The 21,312-nt window shown below is 40.5% G+C and overlaps 3 protein-coding genes across 6 annotated transcripts in view; all 3 read left to right on the top strand.

The window, feature by feature from the left end:
• LOC306981363 (splicing regulator ARVCF-like) overlaps positions 1-10,532 on the top strand; it is a 30,858-nt gene extending 20,326 nt beyond the window's left edge. Inside the window, exons 5-16 of one of the 4 annotated variants that reach the window (XM_079580961.1) lie at positions 354-537; positions 615-732; positions 1,060-1,219; positions 2,704-2,721; positions 2,872-2,943; positions 4,895-5,022; positions 5,348-5,498; positions 6,211-6,403; positions 6,638-6,749; positions 7,128-7,215; positions 9,045-9,121; positions 9,831-10,531. In XM_079580961.1, the coding sequence (XP_079437087.1) occupies positions 354-537; positions 615-732; positions 1,060-1,219; positions 2,704-2,721; positions 2,872-2,943; positions 4,895-5,022; positions 5,348-5,498; positions 6,211-6,403; positions 6,638-6,749; positions 7,128-7,215; positions 9,045-9,121; positions 9,831-9,923 (1,394 nt within the window). In that variant the 3' untranslated portion in view covers positions 9,924-10,531. Of the gene's footprint in view, positions 1-353; positions 538-614; positions 733-1,059; positions 1,220-2,703; positions 2,722-2,871; positions 2,944-4,894; positions 5,023-5,347; positions 5,499-6,210; positions 6,404-6,637; positions 6,750-7,127; positions 7,216-9,044; positions 9,122-9,830 lie in introns of all 4 variants that reach the window. The other 3 variants (XM_079580962.1, XM_079580963.1, XM_079580964.1) reach the window with 3 other exon arrangements.
• Positions 10,533-11,101: 569 nt separating this feature from the next.
• LOC306960004 (bone morphogenetic protein 10-like) lies at positions 11,102-12,835 on the top strand (the record flags this gene model as incomplete). Its single annotated transcript, XM_079552262.1, has 3 exons — positions 11,102-11,201; positions 11,364-11,603; positions 11,824-12,835. 3 exons carry the CDS (start codon positions 11,102-11,104, stop codon positions 12,828-12,830), a joined length of 1,347 nt encoding a protein of 448 aa, XP_079408388.1. The 3' UTR covers positions 12,831-12,835.
• A 3,081-nt stretch (positions 12,836-15,916) lies between these two features.
• Positions 15,917-19,861, top strand: smad4a (SMAD family member 4a). The gene is made up of 11 exons (XM_079551563.1): positions 15,917-16,040; positions 16,876-17,162; positions 17,229-17,403; positions 17,479-17,508; positions 17,595-17,798; positions 17,881-17,988; positions 18,066-18,116; positions 18,325-18,508; positions 18,592-18,760; positions 18,913-19,051; positions 19,389-19,861. Exons 2-11 carry the CDS (start codon positions 16,923-16,925, stop codon positions 19,598-19,600), a joined length of 1,512 nt encoding a protein of 503 aa, XP_079407689.1. The 5' UTR covers positions 15,917-16,040; positions 16,876-16,922; the 3' UTR covers positions 19,601-19,861.
• Positions 19,862-21,312: the final 1,451 nt, after the last annotated feature.

Below are 21,312 nucleotides of genomic sequence, written 5' to 3'. Positions count from 1 at the left end.
CGAGGGACTTGACTTGTCTTTTATTTGGGACTTAACTCCCGCCCCCTCCCCCTGACTCACTGTTGAGGCCAATGACTTGAGACTTACTTGTGACTTTCAAAATAAGAACTTGTTCTTCCCTCTGCTAAAAATCAGTTTTATTGTTGAGATTGGCAACACATCTCAGTAAAAAACTCTACAAGCACTATACATTGATAATGTACTTTTCATGAATATGTGAGGTGTACTCAGAGACACCGAGCCATATACTGAGCAGGTATATGGCTCAATATATATCCCAATACATATAAATGTATTGGGATAATTATCTTCGGTGCTTCATAAACTAAAATGAATAACAACCTTTATTACAGGAACTCTGTGGAACCTCTCATCGCATGAACCTCTAAAGTTGTCTGTCATCAATCATGGCCTTCAAACTTTGACCGATGAGATTATCATCCCTCACTCTGGCTGGAGGAGAGACACGACTGACCCCTCCAAACTGCAGAGTGCTGAGTGGACCACTGTGTTCAAGAACACCTCTGGATGTCTGAGGTAGGGCTTCCTGTGTGCGGCCATGGAATATAGAGCAGTGCATGTACATGCTAACCCAATAAACTGTCTGGGCACAGGAACGTGAGCTCGGACGGAGCAGAGGCGCGCCAGAGGTTGAGGGATTGCGAGGGGTTGGTGGACGCTCTGCTTCATGCCCTTCAGACCGCTGTTCTTACCAAGGACACAGACAATAAGGTCCACAAAAACACCACTCATTAGCCGCTAATGTGGTTTTACGTAACATTACTCTTAAAGACAAAACTAAGGTTTGAAATGTAATGTTCTTATAAATGATTTAGAAGGCCATAGCATTTTCTTTTCATTGTGTATTGAGATGGTTAATCAAAGCTACATTTTCCACATACGACATTCTTTATCTGATTAAAAAGGACAAGTATGATGAGTATGTTGTTAAAAATGTTCTCTCTGTTTCATTACCTCTTGAACGTGTGGAGGTTTATTCTTTTTTCTGGTAATGCCTGTGTGTACAGACTGTAATAAGACATTTTCTTGTGTCTGTAGTCAGTGGAGAACTGTGTGTGCATCCTGAGAAACCTCTCCTACCACGTCCACAAAGAAATCCCGGGAGCCGATCGTTTCCAGGAGCCCCACATGATGAGATCAGCAGGTCACCCAAAGAAGAAGAGCGAGCATGACTGCTTCACAGGAAAAAGACCCAAAGGTGATGACACGAGCACAGTCCTAATGTATTCAGTTTGAGCGCTTTCTCTTTGCACTTCATTAAAGTATGTTACATTGCCCCAAACCAAGTAGTTTGAGCAGTGAATAAAACAATGCGTTGGTAGATTTTTGTACTTGTAGCAGCTGTGGGTTTCATATCCCTTTTGTGCCGCTTGATGTGAATATTTCATAAAGGTGCACATTCAGAGAAAGTATCGACTTGCTTTGCTTTGCAGCAGGTGTAAATTCATGAAACAAAAAATGGAATACAGTTTTTATTTTATTTTTGAGGACTTTAGGCCCATAGGCTTTAGTGGATAGGACAGTTCTGTGTAAAGAGTGGGCAGTGACATCCAGCAAATTGTTGCAGGTGGGACTCAAACTCACAACGCTGGGACCAGAACTGTGTTATGTGTTTGTATGGGGCTGCAGCCTCACAGCACCAGCTCCAGAACAAACTGACTGAGGGTGCATTTGAGTTTCAAAAGGGTGCAAATAGAGTTTCTCGCCATTAAAATACATTGGGATGCCATTAAAACTGAGGGTGCAAACGTTTCCCCCCCCCGTAGATACGGGCCTGCCTCCTTATTTACCGGGGTTCCCAAATTGGGGGCCGCAAGATGATTTTAAGACAGTATTTTAAAATATCAAAATACAGTATACAAACAAACATGATTAAACTTAACGTTTTGCTCCTTAAAGCAGAACTAAGTAACTTGTTTACCTTAATAAATCTTTCCGTAGTCCCTCTGGGGGTAATACAAGTGTTGATGGGATGATTGGGGGGTCTTTCATCTCCCCCTGGACCGAGCCGGAGTTCGGGAATGTGATGTCATATCGCTAAACATCACGGGATTAGCAGCAATTATAAACTAATGGACATTTTTAAAAGTTAAAATACTGGAGTTATTGTTCACATTGAAACACTTTGACACCAAAGTGAGTTACATGTATTTACCAGCAGTAACTCAGCAGCTAACGGAGTCGTTCCACGGCTTTTTTCTCCACTTTTTCTCCACTTTTTTAGCTAATGTTAATCTAGCATGGCGGATCTCCATGGTAACTGTGGATTCGCCCGAACTAGCAGCTAACAGGCTAACGAGCAAAGCTAACTGCGGGCTAGCACCTTTTAAACAGTATTTACAGCCAAGTTTGAATGAAAAAAATGATCTCCAATGTATAATTGGGTTGTGGCACAATGTACAATATCCTTCTCCCCCTTTGTCTTTTCTGTCAGCGTAGTATTAATTACTCTCACGGACAATTAATGAGTAAAAAAAAACATGCTACGACACCTGCAGTGACGCTTGAGGGGCATGAGTTACTTACTTTGTATTTTACAGAAGGGGCAGATTTGAATAGACTTTTCAGTTAATTAAACTAAACCAAGGCCTAAACCCACTAGTGCCCGTCTCTGCCGCCTCTGTGTTTCTTTCCAATTCTAATCTTTGACACCACTCTTCTCTTTTCTGCCATGTTCATTAGAGGAGTGGTTCAATCCAGGTCAGTCTGCTCATTACTTCTGAATATTTTGTAAAAGGATAGCATTGTGCTTCCCCGCCACACTGAATTCATTGACATTAAACAACATGTGTGCCACCGGTAATAAACCTTGTGTCTGTGTGCATGTGTGTGTCTGTCTGTGACGTACAGGTTGGAAAAATGGATTTATGGACAGAAAATATGGTACATTGGATTTACCTAAGCGCCCTGAGCAAATGAAAGGTATATTCAAGACAACGCTTGGATTCCTCATTCAGTTGACAGCTCTTTATACTAAGCTCAAATCACGCCGCCGTCAAGATTATGCTGCTTTGTTTTGCATGGCATTATGTGGCATGTTTACAAAAGGGTCCATTTGATAGCTCTGCACTTGATTATGTAAAATACAAGCCGAAAACCTTTTATCTGGCAATCTCTTACAAAGTACACTCTGGCATCACAAACTCTGTAAACAATTATTGGAATCATTGAAAAAAAAGAAGATTTATATAGTGTTTCAACTATATTCCCTTTTGTAAACTACTGTAGTTTCATTGAACGGATGAACTGCCATGTAATCTGGGTGCACTCTTTTGGGGGGGGGGGGCTTGCATGCTTTTGTGCATTGCATAGTTAGTGTCACAAATGTGCATCATTTTCCCCCCAATTGTGTGGTTTTACAGAGGGGGCTGACAGGTAAAGATGATGCAAGATTTCTTTGCTAAGGTCTCGTCCAGACAGCCTTAACACGCGGTGTATGTTTGTTGTCGTTTTCCTGCCTGACTTTGTTCAAACAGTTATAGAAGAAAGAAGATGCTGAGGTTCTGCTCATATAAATATAAACTAGCTAAAAGTTTGAGAACACCTTCATTTTTTCAGCTTTCTTAAATATTATGCAGTTTATTGCTAATGTTTACTAGTTTAGTTTATTTGAGCAGTTAACATTCTACTCAAAAGGACTGGGCCGAAGGAAAAAGCTTATGAGCGCCCACCCCCAAAATCATTACAATAAATTATTGTAAAGCATGTAAGCAATAAGCATTAGTAAATAAACCAATTTATAATCCAAAATATATTCTAAACCTCTGACCCTTTAAAGCAGCCACTTTTGGCACAACTGAAGAAAGCTGCTTTCTACAATAGATAATAAATACTCTTCAGAAAGTTCTTCCCATGTCTGCCCATTGAGCTCATGGGACATTTCAATTCAAATGATGATGTATTTAGTTAAGTTTAGTTTATTTGAGCATTTTTACTTTCATTTTGTCTTTCAAAATTCATATTCATACATAATTGTGGATGCTCAAAATGGAGTAGGCTGAAGCAGTAAAGCTTATATGTGCCCACGCAATATTCAATTCAGTTTACATTTATGTAACATAATAAATTATAAGGGCTGCATTACATTAACTTTAGATACAAACCTTCCTGAGCTGAACAGATACACATTATTAATGATACATTCATCAGTTTTAAACTTAGACTGAGCAACATTGACCAAAAACATCATTTGAATGCACAACACAGTTTATAGAATGAACCAAAAGATAAAGAAACAATTGATACTAAAAAAGCATGACTACGCCGATGTAATTAGAGATGAATCAAAGGTTAACACTGTTGTTCTTTCAGGTAGGTTCTTGCCTTAAACTGTCATTCTGTCTTATGGGGCCCGTGCCCTCGTCCCACTTTAAACACACCTTTAAACAGACTACCTGAAGTAATTTGCCAACATAATTCCAGTTTAGTCTGAACAAAGTTGTGAAGGCCTTTGAGTGCCTAATGTAGGTGGAAAAGCGATACATAAGTTCAGACCATTTCACCATTTTACCATTTTAAGCATGAATATTAGGGATTTAGAAATCAGTTTGGTCTCAGATCATACCTGTTGACTGGGAGGATCACCTAAAGTGCGCCAACAGTGGGCTGACAATAGCGTTCATAGCTGTGAACACTGTATATGCACATGCTGTCAGACGAGAAGCAATGTTGAGATTATGCCTCCCACACTCCTGCCAATGAATGCAAATCAGACTGACAGCCATTCCGGGTCAGCTTCATAGTACTCGTCAGCAATACAAGCCACAAAATGCTATACTGTGCAAGAGCCATATGCTTGTCTCATGACCTAAAAATGATGCTTTTAAATTGTCTGAGGCTGATTTGAACATGCTGCTGTGGTGGTGTGTTGCAGGCCTGGAGCTGCTGTACCAGCCAGATGTCGTCCGGCTCTACCTCGCTCTCCTCACTTGCAGTCACAACCACAACACTTTAGAGGCGGCTGCAGGAGCGCTACAGAATCTCGCCGCGGGACAGTGGGCTGTAAGTACCACACACTAACCTTGTAGACACACAAGAGAGGTTTTCCACTGAGAACCCTCTGCAGCTGTGGAGGAAGAGCTTTAAAGTCAGGCCAACTGCTGTCATAGCAACTTAGCCAAATGGTTTGAGCTACAGCTTTTTCTATGTTCACTTGTTTATTTAGTTGGGACAGTGCATAATGCTTTTTAATTTATTTCCTCGACTTGCAATGCACTGGCAGGCATTCTGTTTTGACCTGATTTTGCTTTCTTTAAAGCAAAATCTTCCAGAGGCTTTTGCACAAAATTGCTGACATTGGTGTATCTTTTAATTCCTGTGCTTGTAGTGGTCGAGCTATATCCGAGCCACAGTGAGAAAGGAGAAAGGACTACCCATTCTGGTGGAGCTGCTGCGGTCAGATGTGGACAAAGTGGTGCGGGCGGTGGCCATTGCTCTGCGCAACCTGGCCATGGACAGAAGAAACAAAGACCTGATAGGTTTGTACGACACTGCAACTGCATCTCAGCACTTCATCCTCGATGAGTTAGGTGGTGTTTCAAATACAACAGGCAGAAACAAATAAAGAAACCTAACAATCATTTCTGTGTAATAACTCTGTTGCAAACGGACACCCAAGCAGTAATTCAGGGATTAATGTTGCGATAAAACCTGTTTATGACCAGGCCAAGCATTGGACCGATTATGTAATAAATAGGGATGTTTTTCATTTAATTATGATTAATTACCGTGATTACATCAGGTAATCAATGAAAAATATTAATCAAAATTAATCACACTTTACTTTAGCGGCACAGACACTTTTTTTATTGTCAAACTTGTTTATTCACACATGTAAGCCTAAACTTATTTAAAATGATCTTCCTCCAAAATAAATCAACTCACATCTCCACTTCAAATAAGTTCTAATGTAAGAAAATACAAGAATACAACTCCAAAAAATTCAACCCTTGAATAAATGATGCTTAGATGTGATTAATTGCGATTAATTATTATTAATTAATAACAAAGGTCATAATTAAGTCCCACCACTAGTAATAAACAAGCTAATGTAGCACGAGAAAATGTAACTATCAATAGTTGTTATATTCCAGTCTTGAGTTGCTTTTATTTCAGAGCAGATTTATCTGTAAGTATTTGCCTCTCCACTGACTGACCCTGACAGAGTCATCCGTCCCTTCCTTATTGCAGGGAGCTATGCTTTAAGGGACCTTGTGGGCAATCTGCCGTGTGGACAACAGCACCCGGCGAAGAACCTAGATGGAGATACAGTTGTGTCCATCCTCAACACTATCCATGAGATCATCACTGACAGCCCTGAGAACGCCCGGGCACTCATACAGGGCCACGCAGTGCAGAAACTGGTGGCCATCAACAAGTCGAGGTATGCACGCCAAGCGTGCGCGTAAACGTGACTCGAGCATAAGTCAAGGCTCATCTGCTGCATTGCCGCTTCTGACGCTTTGGCTTTTATTTATGTCTCTCTGGGGTTATTTTCTTATCTTGGGTTATTTATGTCTATCTGTGGACATTCGGAGGCAGATTTTAATCAAGCGGACAGTACAGGCTCAGAGCTGTCTTCTGTTGTTCATCACTATGTCTAATGGTTTGTCTGCAGCCAATCAGTGCGGGAGACCAAGGCTGCCTCTCATGTCCTGCAGACAATATGGGCTTACAAGGATTTGCGACACACGCTGACCAAAGCGGGCTGGAACAAGAGTCACTTTAAGGTATGGCATTTGCACACAATGCCTGTGTAAGTGGAACATGACAGTGCCTTTGTGTTTAAGTGTATCAATTATGGAAAACAGTCAAGCTGTCCGTGATTGAGAGGAAAGTGATAATGAAGTATGTTTCCACAGGGTTTATTATGATGCTGTGATAAGATCCTTTCCTAAGGCAGCTGGAAAGCAATAAGTAACCATTTCTTCCAGTTAATTTAACCCAGACAATCAAGGTTTTGGAAATTAGTTTGGTTTACATTCTCAATCTTTATATTTGTTTTACTGTTTACTGTTTACTTTTGGATCATTATCATTACTTATCTTTATGGCACATTGGTAAAGAAATAGGCACACACATAATCCGACCATTTTTGTGTTTCAAAGCCACCGTCGACTGGAGTGTCCAAAAAGTCCAAGAGCGGGAAACAAGGGGGCGACGACATCACTTTACCGCTCATGGACAAAAATCAAGGTCAGCATTACCGTCTCCTCCATCTGCAACAAAGCATAATCCAAATAATTAAAGACATGTCCTGCAGCTCTGCCAACTTAAAGCACATTTTTAACATGGGGCAAAGAAGACATTAGCGGTTTCCATTTACCCTTTTGTGTACATAGCACTGAAGCTGCGATGTGCCGCCAAGGTTATCAACGCTGCAGACTTATTAGGCAGAGCGCTCTCTCCCGGAGGCACAGGAGGCTCATGCATCACCAGTCACATCTCGTTTGGATGTTATTTTGAAAGGGCAGCCACTTTCCCCCACTACCACATCAAGCTTCCCTCAACATAATACATAACACTTCATAAATAATACACATAATAAGTGGACTGCATAAACAGGGATACCATGTTATAAACAAAGAAGAATATAATACTATATTATACCGATGTCTATTTCCTGGATTTTGTTGTGTCACGTCACAAAACAGTCTTCTGGCTCACCGGACATGCTCTGCTCTCAAACTGCAGGGTTGTTCCCATTCTGGTATTGGATTTGATCCCAATATAAAGTATTTTGGCCAGGACACTCTTGAAAAAGAGATTTTTAATCTCAATGAGTTTTATCCTGGATAAATAAAGGACAAATATATATATATATATTTTTTTACAGAAATTAACTGTACAAATTTCATGTTGACAAATGAAAATGAATTGAAATCAAATTCATCAATCAATCAAAGCAATGAAATCAATACATTTTTGAGCCTTATTTTAAGAATTATGTCCTTGACATTATGGTATTTTCTTTATAAGTAGGCTATCAGAATGTTCATACTATTTCTATTACATTATTAATACAACAATTAAACATTCAGATTTGTACACTCTAGCAGTTGCTCTGTTCTCAAAATACTTTTTCTTCATTTACTTGAGTTTTTTTTTCTTACACTCAACCAAAACACTTTGTTTTTTGTCTAATTTTTCATACGCTGAACTCAAAGACATAACACTTTCTAAATACACAATAGACCCATTTGTATTGTTCACAAATCTGTGTTAGTGAGCGCTTCTCCTCTGTCAAAAGAACCTCCCATCTCAGGTGTGACAAATCAAGATGCTGCAGTTCTTCCCTGAAATCTAAACTAACTGTATACCTGACCCTATAATCCTAACCTGAAGAAGTTTAAAAATTAACCCTAACCTTGCCATGGCCCTAATCCTAAAGATAATGGAGTTTACAAAAGATTCGTGAGCTCGAATCTGACCAATCAGGGAGTCGATATGCAAATGTGGCCTTTCCCATCCTCGGAAAACATTTTTTTTCGCTGCCTGGCCAGCAGACTCACTGGACATGTCACCCATCGAGCATGTTTGGGATGCTCTGGATCAGTGTATACAACAGCGTGCTCCAGTTCCTGTCAATGTCTATCAACTTGGCACAGCCATTGAAGGGGAGTGGCCCAGCTTTTTCCACAGGCCACAATCAACAACCTGATCAACTGTATGTGTCGGATTCTTTTGAGAACAATATTTGAGAGGAATGGGTCGATTGTGGATATTTTATGTCTTTGAGTTCACCCCACGAAAAGTTAGAGCTAAATTAAAAGCATTGTGCATACATTTCTATTGAGTGTATTTGCATCACTAATCATTCCGTCTGGTTAAATAATGTTATTATAAGGTAACATTGAGAGACAACTCTACCCACATATGGGTAGAGTTGTGATAGCATCAGTTTTGTGTGAGTTCTTGTAAGTGGTGGGATTTCTCCCTAAAAGGCACCATGTTTGTCATTTCACGGCTTATGTATTCTGAACACCCGGAGCTACATTTCTGCTCTATCTCTCTTCCTCTCACAGATGTGTATTCTACCTTGGAGCCAAATGACAGAGTTGGAGATGGGAAGGGGTCAGTGGTAGAGAGAGAGGCTCTTCAGGTAAAATCACTTTCACAGATGACAACACACCGGAATGACAATCTCTCACACGCAGCCATGAGGCGGGAGACTTTACGCTCTGAGCTGTACGTTAAGTTTAATGTATCCACTCTCTGGTAGAAAAACTCTTAAAGCAGCCACCTCTAGTTGCTTGGGAGTCACCAGTCCGATTATCAGACACTTGACGAGTCACATTTAGGTTATATGTAAGTAAATATATTGAAGTACAAAAGGTGATTTTTCTTAGATTGTTGAAATATGATCTTTGGTACCAATGAAGTCGTATAAAAGTGTCTTAAATCACTAACATTGTGTAGAATTATCTTATCTCATTTAGATTTTTCTAAAGGTATATTTAAGTAATGCAATATTTCTATACCAATACTACATTTTTCATTTTTCAAAAGATAAAGCTCATTAATCTGTAAAAGACTATTTATTTTAGCAAAACCAGAAATCATGTATCATTTATTTGAACGGGGAAAACAAAGTAACTTTCTTTAATGCTGTGTCAGGACTCACCCGGCATCAAAGCTTGTTGGTATCTAAGGAAACGTACTTTTTTCGACTAAAGCACAGCGAGGTCGTTACATAGTAAGACATTGTCAGGATTAACATGTTCATATCTTGTGTTTTCATTTGGTAAACATAGTCAACACTTGAGGGTGTATTTCTGTGTTCTCACTAATTGTGCCTGCTTGATCTTTAGACAATTAATGAGAGGAAGCACTTCATCCGAGCCGGACGTCCTGCAGTGGGTCTAATGGACAACAAGCCCCCTCCGTTAGACTCGTGGGTCTAGACCAGAGACAGCACCAGCCCCTGTAGAGGAACTTCATCTGTGAGATACAAACCTGTGCCATTTGATGATAGACAAAAGTATTTCTTTGTTTACATGAAAGTATGTGCCAAACCTTAATTTATTAAGGAGATCATCTGAGAATAGACTTGAGGAATTTTGTCATTTAGGAAGACATACTTAAACATATTATGCAAAGTGTTGTGAATCATGACTCCAAAGAATATACTGGACAAAACCAATTTCACATCTTAAATTATACCAATTTGTCAGCCTTTTCCATGAGGTTGAGGATGAGCCAGTATAAAATATAAACAAACAATCTGCTGTGTTATTGAGAGTAGCATTAGCATTCCCAGAAATCAGATATGGAGGACTAGATATTTACTTTCCTTCTGCTGCCATCAGACGAGACTAGGAAAGGTCTTTAAAGATTTCTCAAAGGCAAAGTGAATGTAAATGTGTATTAAAGGACTGTTAATAATTTAAATGAAGGCATTTATATTGTAATATTTATTGTAATACCCATGTTATTAATCAGAGGCCAAAGGCCATACATGTGTCATAGCTAAAACAGTTAAGTAAGACTACATTCAAGAAAACTCTGCTTTGCAGTGGTCCCTTTTTGCATTGCTATGTTGAATGAAAATAAATAAATTATTACTGTAATTTTGTTGGTTTATTTTTGAGAAGAAATACTTTTTACATTGTAGTTTCTTCTTCGAGAGATTAAAACTGTTGGACTCGAATCGACACCAAAACACCCTTTGTAATAGAGATCAGAACTTACCCAGTGTTAACTCTAACCTGGAAACTCCACTGTACTAATTATAATTCATAGGGCAGGTATTGCTCCAGGGTGGCCTCTTGTGGAGCAGCAAGGTATTTAAAAGAGGACTGATCTGGTGTGGCATGTGGAGAAACATTTAACAAAGCCTTTCATAAATGTAACAATCTGTTTTGTAATTGATTCATTAATAATTATTTTTTGAATGCCACGGGTTTGGCTTTGAAGATATTAGGTAATCCTTTATTTAAAAGTTTCTTAAATATACAAATGAAACCATTCTGGAAAAAATTGTCCTTTTTAATCTAATGTACAATGCCATAGCTGGTTCAATGCACCTCGTGTGGAAAGGGAGGGAGGAGGGCTGAGCATGGCCTTAGTGACATCTCCAAACATGTCAGCACGTTGGACAACAGCCCTGCCCTCAGAACCAAACCACAAAATGACCAAGGGCAAAGCTGTCTTTGCTCCAACCTGTTACTCGTCATCTCGAGGTTCAGCTACGAACAGGCGTCTTCATCTCATTTAACACATTTTGGATCTAACGCTTCCACTACTGATGGCCTCTTGGGTTTTCTTCACTTTTTGTTTTGTTAATTGTATCATCTTCTTATTATTGAAACATTTGAGTTGGAGCAGCTCCCTTCGGCCTCCAGAGAACCTCCACAGAGTCTCCCTCCGGAAAGATTATGACAGAAGCCCAAAGTTACTCCCCCAGGACCTACTGAGCCAGTTTCTATCTCCTCTGAACCTCACGGAGCAGGGGGGGCAAAGAAGAGCACAGGTTCCTGGCTCCAACGAGCCACCAGAATACATGCTGGAGCTGTATGAGCGATTTACCAAGAACCGTACTGCAGTCCCCTCAGCCAACATAGTGCGCAGTTTCAAGAATGAAGGTATGTGCTTGAATGCAAACAAATCTTGTTTTATTGTTGTTTGGCAAACAAGAAAGAAAGTACAATGTGTAGGAGATAACATAAATGTTTGGGTTTTGTAAAATTAAATAAAAAGAAGAAAAAAGGAAATGGGTGTTAAGTTGTGTTGTAGGCTTTTATTTTCTATTTCTTTTTCTTTTCAAAAATCAGTGGAGAAATGAAAGTCTCTTTGTGATTTCAGATTCTTCTCCATACAGAAAGACCACTGAGGGTGTGCGGATATATCCCCTGTTGTTTAACATCTCTATATCACTCCATGAGCACGTAACATTAGCAGAGCTGCGTTTCTTCATCCAGATCCAGCAGTCTCAAGGAGCACAACAGAGCCCAGACTGCATAGCGACCGTTTACCATGAACAAGAGGGTGTCGGATGGTCAAGAGAGGTGCAGAGGGATGTGAGAAGTAGCGCTAAAGAAGAGGTGCTGGAGATAAAAGATTTAGAGGAACTGGTGACAAAGCATATCAATACCAGAGATAGCGGCTGGGTGTCATTTGACTTGACTCAAGCAGTAACCCGCTGGCACAAGAGCGGCCGTGCAAACCACAGACTGGAAGTTCATGTCACAAACTTGGGGTGGAAAAGAAAAGACACATCAGGAATGAGCATTGATCTTGACCAAAGTTCAGCTGAGAAACATAACGCTGCCATGATTGTTTTTTCGAAAAATCAGGGCAAAGATCACTACAAGGACACACACAAACTGAACTTGAGTGAACAGCAAGATTTTCTGAAAAACCAGAGAGGATCTTTGTTGAGGCAACTGAATCACAATCCTGATCATGAAAACCAGGGTGAGCAACTGCCTCTGGTGGAGCTGAACGCCAACTTTATCTATGACACGCCCTCCAGAATCCGCCGCAACATAAAGAGTGAAGCATGTAAGAGGACCCCCCTGTTTGTGGATTTCAAAGATATTAACTGGGACAATTGGATCATCCAACCACTGGGCTACGAAGCCTATGAGTGCAAGGGGGAGTGCTACCCACCCCTGACCGCTGAGGTCACACCCACCAGACACGCCATGGTGCAGACTCTGCTGAGTGTCAAGAGTCCTAACAGAGTGTCCCGTGCATGCTGTGTACCCACTAAGCTGGAGCCCATCTCACTTCTTTACCATGAAAATGGAGTGATCACTTTTAATCACAAATATGAGGGCATGGTGGTGGCAGAATGTGGCTGCAGATAGTCCTGAGTGACATTAAGACTCTAAATGAAGGGTTTCATTGTGGAATCTACTGCTTGATGTACTGTATAAATTCAAATATACAACAAGAGAAAATAGTGAAATAGCAGCAAACACATTGTGCTCTGGGTAATAATATATATCTTTTGTTTTATGTTGGTTATTATTTAATATATTTTCAGGCAATGCACACTTACCTGCTGATAAATGGATGTGTTAATTTATTTGCACTACAATGAGTGCATGGTATTTGTATGTGAATGTAGTTCTGTCTGTGGAGAGCCTGCTTTTACTTATTCACCTTCTACTCAATACACTAGAAAAACAATATCCTGCCCATGTGGTAGAATAAACCAGATGTTCTGTGGATTGGTTTAATTTCAGATCATTTGGGAGATCAACATGATTCATCTGAGACTTGGCATCTGCTTCAAACAATTGAGACTGGACCGGTGGTGCCTTGTGCAGATGATAATTGGCAAAAATAAACACATGTCTAGTTTAAAAGGTAAATGTAAATGGTAACACCAGTGATTATTGTGGGGCTGATTCAGACACTGTCATTTAATACAGTGATGTTTCCATGTGTTTGTACTTAACTTTTAAGATTAGTCAAAAATGTCTGAGTTTGGAGTATCTTCCTTTAGCCCCATTATTTTTACTTTGCCAACATGGTTCATCTTTGACTTTTTGGAGGTTTGTAACTGCCAAGTGAAATATAAAATCCCGAGTTTTTCATTGGGAAGCTTTCATCGTCTCATTGTATTGTTGTTTGAATGCCAGGTATCCCAGCACCCTGTGGGTCCCATTTCTGTCCTGCCACATGCCGTGCAGGCCACTCGCGGCCGCTCAGTGCCATACTGATAAGAAGGTGTCACAGCCTGGAATCTTGTAAACTGTCACTCAGAGACGCCACTCCAAGTGGCAGCATTTGTGAAAAAGTGGTGTCAGATTCCACTCTCTCTAACACTACCTGAGTCTGACTAGCCTACCATCATGTTGCCTCATGCCTTTCGAAACTCCCACTTCCTTTTTCTGACACTGCATGACTCTCCTATCAAGACTCCACAACAGTACAAATGGAAAAAACACATGTCCTATCAACACATAGCACTGGCTGTTAACAGTCCAAGATGCAGGAAATGGAAGGCAGGGTGTTACCGATATCAGTGTGAGCTGTGAACAGGTAGAGGCTTAGGGTCACCCTAATGTGCTCTACTCTTCTTACACTATTGGATTATGGCTGTATACCGCACAGAATCACTTATAAAGGTTTTGTGATGGAGCTATTGGCTTATATCTATCTCTATTGAGCCTTTTCAACCTTCATAATATCAACATCACACACTCTGCTCGCTACAATAATAAAGAAATACATAAAGATCAAATATTTGATTTTTTGGGGGACCTTTTCTGTCATTGTGTGGCTTCTGTGGCTAAGATTGCCCTGAGTCTTCTCCAGTGACTGCTGAGGAATCTGGAGAAAACTGTAGGTTCACAAGATGAACTCATCACTTAGCTACCCGCCCCCACAAGTTCATGACGGCAGTTAAACAATTCTATCCATGCTGACTTCCACTGCAGCCTTTATTGTATTGTATTGCATTGCCATTGCTTGTACCAATACATAAAACACATTTCTCTCAAGGACAATGACTGAGTTGAGTGAGATGAGTTATGTATTCAGATCAGGGCTTTGTCTTTGGGTGCTTTTGTCCCGTCCAACCAGTTTTTTTGAACCAGTCCAAATAAATGAAGGTGATCAAAGTGACGTTCGATTGTACTTGAGACTGTCTGACTCCATAACCCAACTGTCATGGTCATGTGATCCATGAGTTCAGAACCACAACAATCCTCCTGGCAGTGAGCTGAGATAAGCAAGTAAGTCACGTTATTTATTTATCAATCTTTTTGTGCAAATAAATGAGGGTGTCAATAACTGTCACACTCAATACATATACAATTAATCCTATTTTTTCTTGGCAGTTTATTTTTTTGAAAATGTCTTTGAAATAATTACCAATTACCAATTGAAATATTTTAAAGCAGTATGGCTTTACGAGGGGTGACAATATTTTGAGGGTACTGTCTCTGTAATCTCTTATCCTAGGTTCCATATTACGTGAATTTGACAAACTTATTATTTTCTCATGAATAAACATTTCTAGACTAGTGTAAACAGCAGCAACCTCCCTAATGGACGTTCAATGGAGATAAAACAGATTAAGCACTTCCCAGAAGAAGGTAAAAGGTTGTTGTGGAGCAGAGGGAGCTGCACAGGAAGAAGAGGAAGGAGGAGCTGACCAGTGCAGGACACCACGCTCTGAAACAGGGACAAACCCAGGAGGGCCAGCACTGTTTCAGAGGATTAGAGGAGCACTGCAGGCAGCCAGCCAGGTCTCCTCCAGGTGCTACGGTTTCCTCTACCTCCAAAACATGCTGGTCAGGTTGACCCCCAATGGTGGCGCGGCTTAGTCGCAGCGGCTCAGGACTAACACATGCGGCTCAGGACTCACACATGAACACAATTTTATTGTACGCTTGTACAATGACAAATAAAGTACTTCCTGACTTACTTTTGTCACGGCATGTTTGAAAAATCTGCATATTCAAACAGCCTTATTCAGAGTGGAAAAACCTCCACCTGCTTATGTGGACCAGAAGTGGGTAGTACTATATTCTATACTATATATACAGTCTATGGTAGTACTCCTAATCCTAATCCTCAATTTCTCACAATTTATGTCACAACTGAAACATAAATCAGACTTCAGACAACAGTTAGCCTACATAGTAATCACAGTAGTGTTACTCATACCATACGTGAGTAAATATCTTGGCAACTCTGCCCACCTGCAAAAAAATCTTCTGAATAGACCAAGATGATCTTTCATGGGACTAAATAATATGCGTGAGAAACTATAAACAACATAAACACAAACTAGGCATACTTTTATATAAATATACTATAAGTAAGATAGATGACTTTTCTAATATTTCCTCGTGACTTCTAAAATAAAATGCATCCAATATGAGAAGGACCGTCAGACATCTGCGCATGCGCACTCGTCGCCCAGTGGGTGGAGACAGATTTTTTTGTTGTTTATTTTCGTGACCAGCTAACCAATAGCACCAGATTGCTTTCTGAGTAAAGCCATCTTACCATTATTCGTTTGCATTAATCAGACAAGATAACGGAGTGCGCATTGTCTGGTATGCCTCTGTCAAATTTATAACTCATCAACTTGCTTCTAGTTTTGTTTCATTGATTAGAGCAAGAAGCTGATGCCAACTTTGATGAGCGTCTTGTAGCATTAGCATTTTAGCCTGAGCACTAGATGGTTAGCCGAAAATCACATCACAGCCGTATAATGCGCTATGCTGCAGGCCGATTGTAATTTTTTTTAAATTACATTTATTTTGTATTTGTAAATGCTTGCACTAGAAAACACCTATCTGGAAATTGAATCTTCGCGAATCTGTTTCGGTATGTATGCGATGATCAAAGCCTCCCTAGCGTTAGCCACACATGCTAGCTTATTTACGGTAACATGGCAAAGCATGTCTTGACGCCCAATGTAAGTGTATTTAATTGTAAATGCATTTGCGTGTACTGTCTAATATATAAACGATTCGATTTGTGCACATAAATATCACAGCAGCGCGAGAATAGATAAACACACTAATGATGAGCTTTGTGTACACTGGTGCACTGGATTTATCATCCACAATTTGACACGAGCCACATTGTTCAGGATTGTGCACATTATTCGACTGTACGAATCACAAGGATATGTTTTAGGATCACACCGTTAATGCGGCTTATTATTATTATTATTATTATTATTATTATTATTATTATTATTATTATTATTATTATTAATATTATTAATATTAATAAAATTATTATTATTATTTAAATATGTATCGTTCGTTATTATTATTATTAAAATTGTTATTATACAAAATATTATTGCTCATTTTTATTATTATCTTTGTTGTTGTCGTTATTAGCATACATGTTAGTAATGTAATTATTTGTCATCAGGGACACCATCAAAGAATTTGCCTTCAGGGTGAAACCTAAGGAGCAAGATGTCAATCACAAACACTCCAACAAGCAATGATGCTTGCCTGAGCATTGTGCACAGCTTGATGTGCCATCGCCAAGGAGGAGAAAGTGAGAGCTTTGCTAAAAGAGCTATTGAAAGTCTTGTCAAGAAGCTGAAGGAAAAGAAAGATGAGCTGGATTCTCTAATAACGGCCATCACTACAAATGGAGCTCATCCAAGCAAATGTGTTACAATACAGCGGACCTTGGACGGACGTTTACAGGTGTGTGCTGTGAAGTCGTGTTTTGCAAAACAGTATGTTACATTTTTTGTTTTGCTGATGTTCTAGGTTGCCGGGCGTAAAGGCTTTCCACATGTTGTTTATGCCCGGCTGTGGCGTTGGCCTGATCTTCACAAAAATGAATTAAAACATGTCAAGTATTGCCAGTATGCGTTTGATCTAAAATGTGACAATGTGTGTGTCAACCCATACCATTACGAGAGAGTGGTCTCCCCTGGCATTGGTATGTGAAACTATTTGAAATGGTGACAGTGATTAAAAGCCATTGTACTAACTTGATTATGTTGTGTATCTGTAGATTTGTCGGGACTGACTTTGTCCAGTTCAGGTAAAAAAAAAAAAGACACTTGAATTCCACCCCAGTTTCCTGTAGACTGTGTTACTAAGTGCTTGTTGTGAACATATTTTTCTAAGGACCCCTTCTGGTAAAAGATGAATATGACTATGATAACCAGCAATCCCACTCAAGCTCCGAAAGCCATCTGCAAACAATCCAGCATCCCCCTTCGAGACCTGGACCTCAGGAGACCTTCAGCACCACTGCCCTTCTGCCCCCTTCAGAGGGTAGCAGCTCAGCCTCAACCTCTGCTTTCTCTACCATCACCGCTGGACCCTCAAGTGAGATGCACTAGCAGTGTATTACAGTATTACAGCCACCGTGTGGGTAATAATTGGACAATATACCATTTTGCCAACACAGATCCTCCTACCAACTGGAGCAGAAGCAGCAGTTTCACACCAGCGGTTCCACAGCATCAAAATGGTCATCTCCAGCATCATCCGCCTATGCCTCACACAGGCCATTATTGTAAGAGCTCATTTGACCTGGTCTTTGTAAAGTTATTACTTGAAATGGTCAGTAAAAGATACAACTATGTATTACAGGGTCTGTTACAAATGAAATCGCATTTCAGCCTCCCATTTCCAACCATCCTGGTATGTATAAGAAATGAGTTGTACGGTTTTGTTTTCTACTATGACTAACAAAAATTTCACATGTGAGGGTGTCTTTTTGTGTGTGTATGAAACGAGGTTAAGGCAGCCGAGGTTGTGATTGTAGTGCCTTTTTAAACCAGTAAGAGGGCATCTTCTTTCTTTTAATCTAGTGACTAAATATTTGTTGTAAAAATGTTGTTTATTGCAGCTCCAGAATACTGGTGCTCAATTGCCTACTTTGAGATGGATGTCCAGGTTGGTGAGACTTTTAAGGTTCCCTCCACTTGCCCCATCGTGACTGTGGACGGTTACGTTGATCCTTCTGGAGGTGATCGTTTCTGCTTGGGTCAGCTGAGCAATGTTCACAGGACTGAGAACATAGAGCGAGCCAGGTACTCGGTCTAATCTATCATCATGGCATATTAACAGCGAAGCACCTTTTGTCAATGTCTCTCTCTTCCTTCCTTGTGGCCAGGCTCCACATCGGCAAGGGCGTGCAGCTGGAGTGCAAGGGTGAAGGAGATGTGTGGGTGCGCTGTCTGAGTGATCATGCAGTGTTTGTGCAGAGCTATTACTTGGACCGTGAGGCCGGACGAGCCCCAGGAGATGCTGTTCACAAGATCTACCCAAGTGCTTACATCAAGGTAAAGCTGCAGTATCTTCATTTGACCAAGAATATGCAACAAACTATTCTCTAAACAAACATACATATATAGTAGCTTAAAGAAAATATCTGAATAGCTTTCTGTTGTCACCATCCACAAAGCCATTGAGGTGAGTTTTCTTGTCGTGCCAGGTGTTTGACCTGCGTCAGTGCCACAGGCAGATGCAGCAGCAGGCAGCCACAGCGCAGGCGGCTGCAGCAGCGCAAGCAGCAGCCGTGGCCGGGAACATTCCTGGTCCAGGCTCTGTGGGAGGCATCGCTCCAGCCATCAGTGAGTGTCACCATCATTTAGCTTCTCCCAGCACTGTATTCTGACTGCCTCCAGGCTTTAGTGTTAGGAGAACATATACTTTCATCACATTAAACTGAATACATTGACCCAAAGAAGTCTTCATCACAAATTCTAGATTGTGATTTTTTTAATGAATTAATTCATTTCAGGCAAATAATGATTAAAAAACAACATAAATTTCAACATTAAAAAAGCAAGCTCAGAAAAAATGCAAAGAAAAATCTTTATTTCAAAATGTTGCATTTTCAAATGTAGACTTGAATAGGACATGTGCTGTACACAGTATTAAATCAATCATTGTGTATGTCTGCTCCAGGCTTGTCAGCTGCTGCAGGCATTGGTGTGGATGACTTACGGCGCCTGTGCATTTTGCGAATGAGTTTTGTGAAGGGCTGGGGCCCCGACTATCCTCGCCAGAGCATTAAAGAGACACCCTGCTGGATAGAGATCCATCTACATCGAGCTCTGCAGCTACTGGACGAGGTTCTGCACACCATGCCCATAGCCGACCCCCAGCCTCTCGACTAAGCTGAGGACACTGTAATCTGTACATACTCAACATAAAGCAATTATGGACAAAAATCTCTTCTTAAAATGAGCACTCCACCGTAGGGTTGATCTGAACTGAGGAGGACTGCAACACAGCAATTCCCATCTTAGCAAGTTGCGTTAGTATGGGCCTTTACACTGCACTATCCCCCAAGCGCACTAACATTCTTTGTAGTCCAAGACTTCAAATCAACAGCTGGAGGAAGATATGAGTCACTCTGGGAGAAATTGGTGCGCCCTGGACACCATTACTCTCCCCAAATGTTTTGTTTTAATTTGAACGTTTGAATTGGCAAAGAAACACAGGTATGAGAAACATCTTTTTAAAGCCAAAGTGCTGTAGCCTGGGAACCAGACTCACCACTGTAGCAGCGAGTGAATCTGGTCACCGCGGCGTCCACTACATGTCCCACAGCGGTACATACGCAAGCAAACAGGAAGCGGAGTCAACCAATCAGCGAAGGGTGGGCGTCTGCTGTTGATGCGGTGTTATTAGCGGTTCTGTGTTAATAATCGCGCAGGATTATGAATCACGGAACTCACCGACTGTCGATGTGTTTTTGGTCATTTACCGCCGAGACGTGCTCTTTCTTTCTCCCTCGCCGTTCGTAGATTGGTATTGAGGCTCGTGAACAGCACGTGTTGCAAATAAACAAATCTGATTGCACAGGCTTGTTTTGATTTTCCTGATGCCGCCAACAAGTGTGTGGGTTCCAGACTGATCCCCCTCTGTATATAAAGATACAGAGGGGGATCATTGTGGTCTCACCAAGTGCTGTGTGATACAAGTGCGTCTTGGCAGTTCTGCTAATACAAGAAAGGTGGAGCGTTACTGTGTTTATAGCTAATGTTAGGTGTAGTAAGTTATACAGATGGTCCAGTCCTCCTCTGGTTTCTCTCCCAGGCTGAGTTAGGGACACATCAAAAGGAGTGGCTCCCCATTCATAATATTTAAGTAGAATCACGTGATTCAACACCCGCTTTCTCATTCAATGTAATCACTATTGTTTTGCGGCATTTCTTCTTTTATCTTTGATTTTTACTCTGTTTTCAATTGTTTTTAATGAACACTAAAACTGCATTATAGCTGCAAGCCTTTTAAAATGTTGAAACAATTCTTAAAGCTATAATCTTTTCCAGGCCCCTCAACTTTATACACTGTTTGTATTCAAGTAGCGAGAGGGTTGTCCCACAGCAAGGAGATGATGTTTATGGAACTTTATTTTTTTTAATAGAAGCCCATGTTGTGTCCATTAGCACTTTATTCTTTTACAGTTTTGCCTTCATAGTTCCATGTGTGGTTACTAATTGTACCCATATAACCTTTTAGCTTAGTGCATCCTTCTTGTTTTATTGCTCACTGTTCAGATCTATCATCATGGGGTGTAAAGGGATTTTTTTCTTCTTCTTATGGATTCTCTTCCTTTATATTTGTCACTTCATCTCTGAAGTTGCCAGGTTTGTGATGGCAAAAATAACTTGTTTGGAGAATGAAAATGTGTTCCTTCCTATCACTGTCTCTGCAGTAACGCACCTATTAGATTGGTCTTTGATATGCAATGGTTGAAAAATCTGAAACTCTCGATCACCACTTTTATGTTGATCGTGCTGGAAAACATTGAGTGGACAAGCAAGGAAATAACTGTGAGGAAGTGCAAGCCATACTGAAGCCAAATATCTAAAAAGGTGAA

Source organism: Gobius niger (assembly GCF_951799975.1).
Source record: "Gobius niger genome assembly, chromosome: 2".
NCBI lineage: Eukaryota > Metazoa > Chordata > Actinopteri > Gobiiformes > Gobiidae > Gobius > Gobius niger.
Note: the sequence above shows the minus strand (reverse complement) of the source record. Positions and strands in the feature narration are given on the sequence as shown.

Excerpts from the sequence above, each read along its gene's own strand:
- smad4a (XM_079551563.1), top strand. The coding sequence starts at position 16,923 with ATGTCAATCACAAACACTCCAACAAGCAATGATGCTTGCCTGAGCATT. Across the intron at positions 17,509-17,594 it reads ACTGACTTTGTCCAGTTCAG|GACCCCTTCTGGTAAAAGAT; the intron begins GTAAAAAAAAAA and ends TATTTTTCTAAG. Across the intron at positions 17,799-17,880 it reads CATCACCGCTGGACCCTCAA|ATCCTCCTACCAACTGGAGC; the intron begins GTGAGATGCACT and ends TTGCCAACACAG.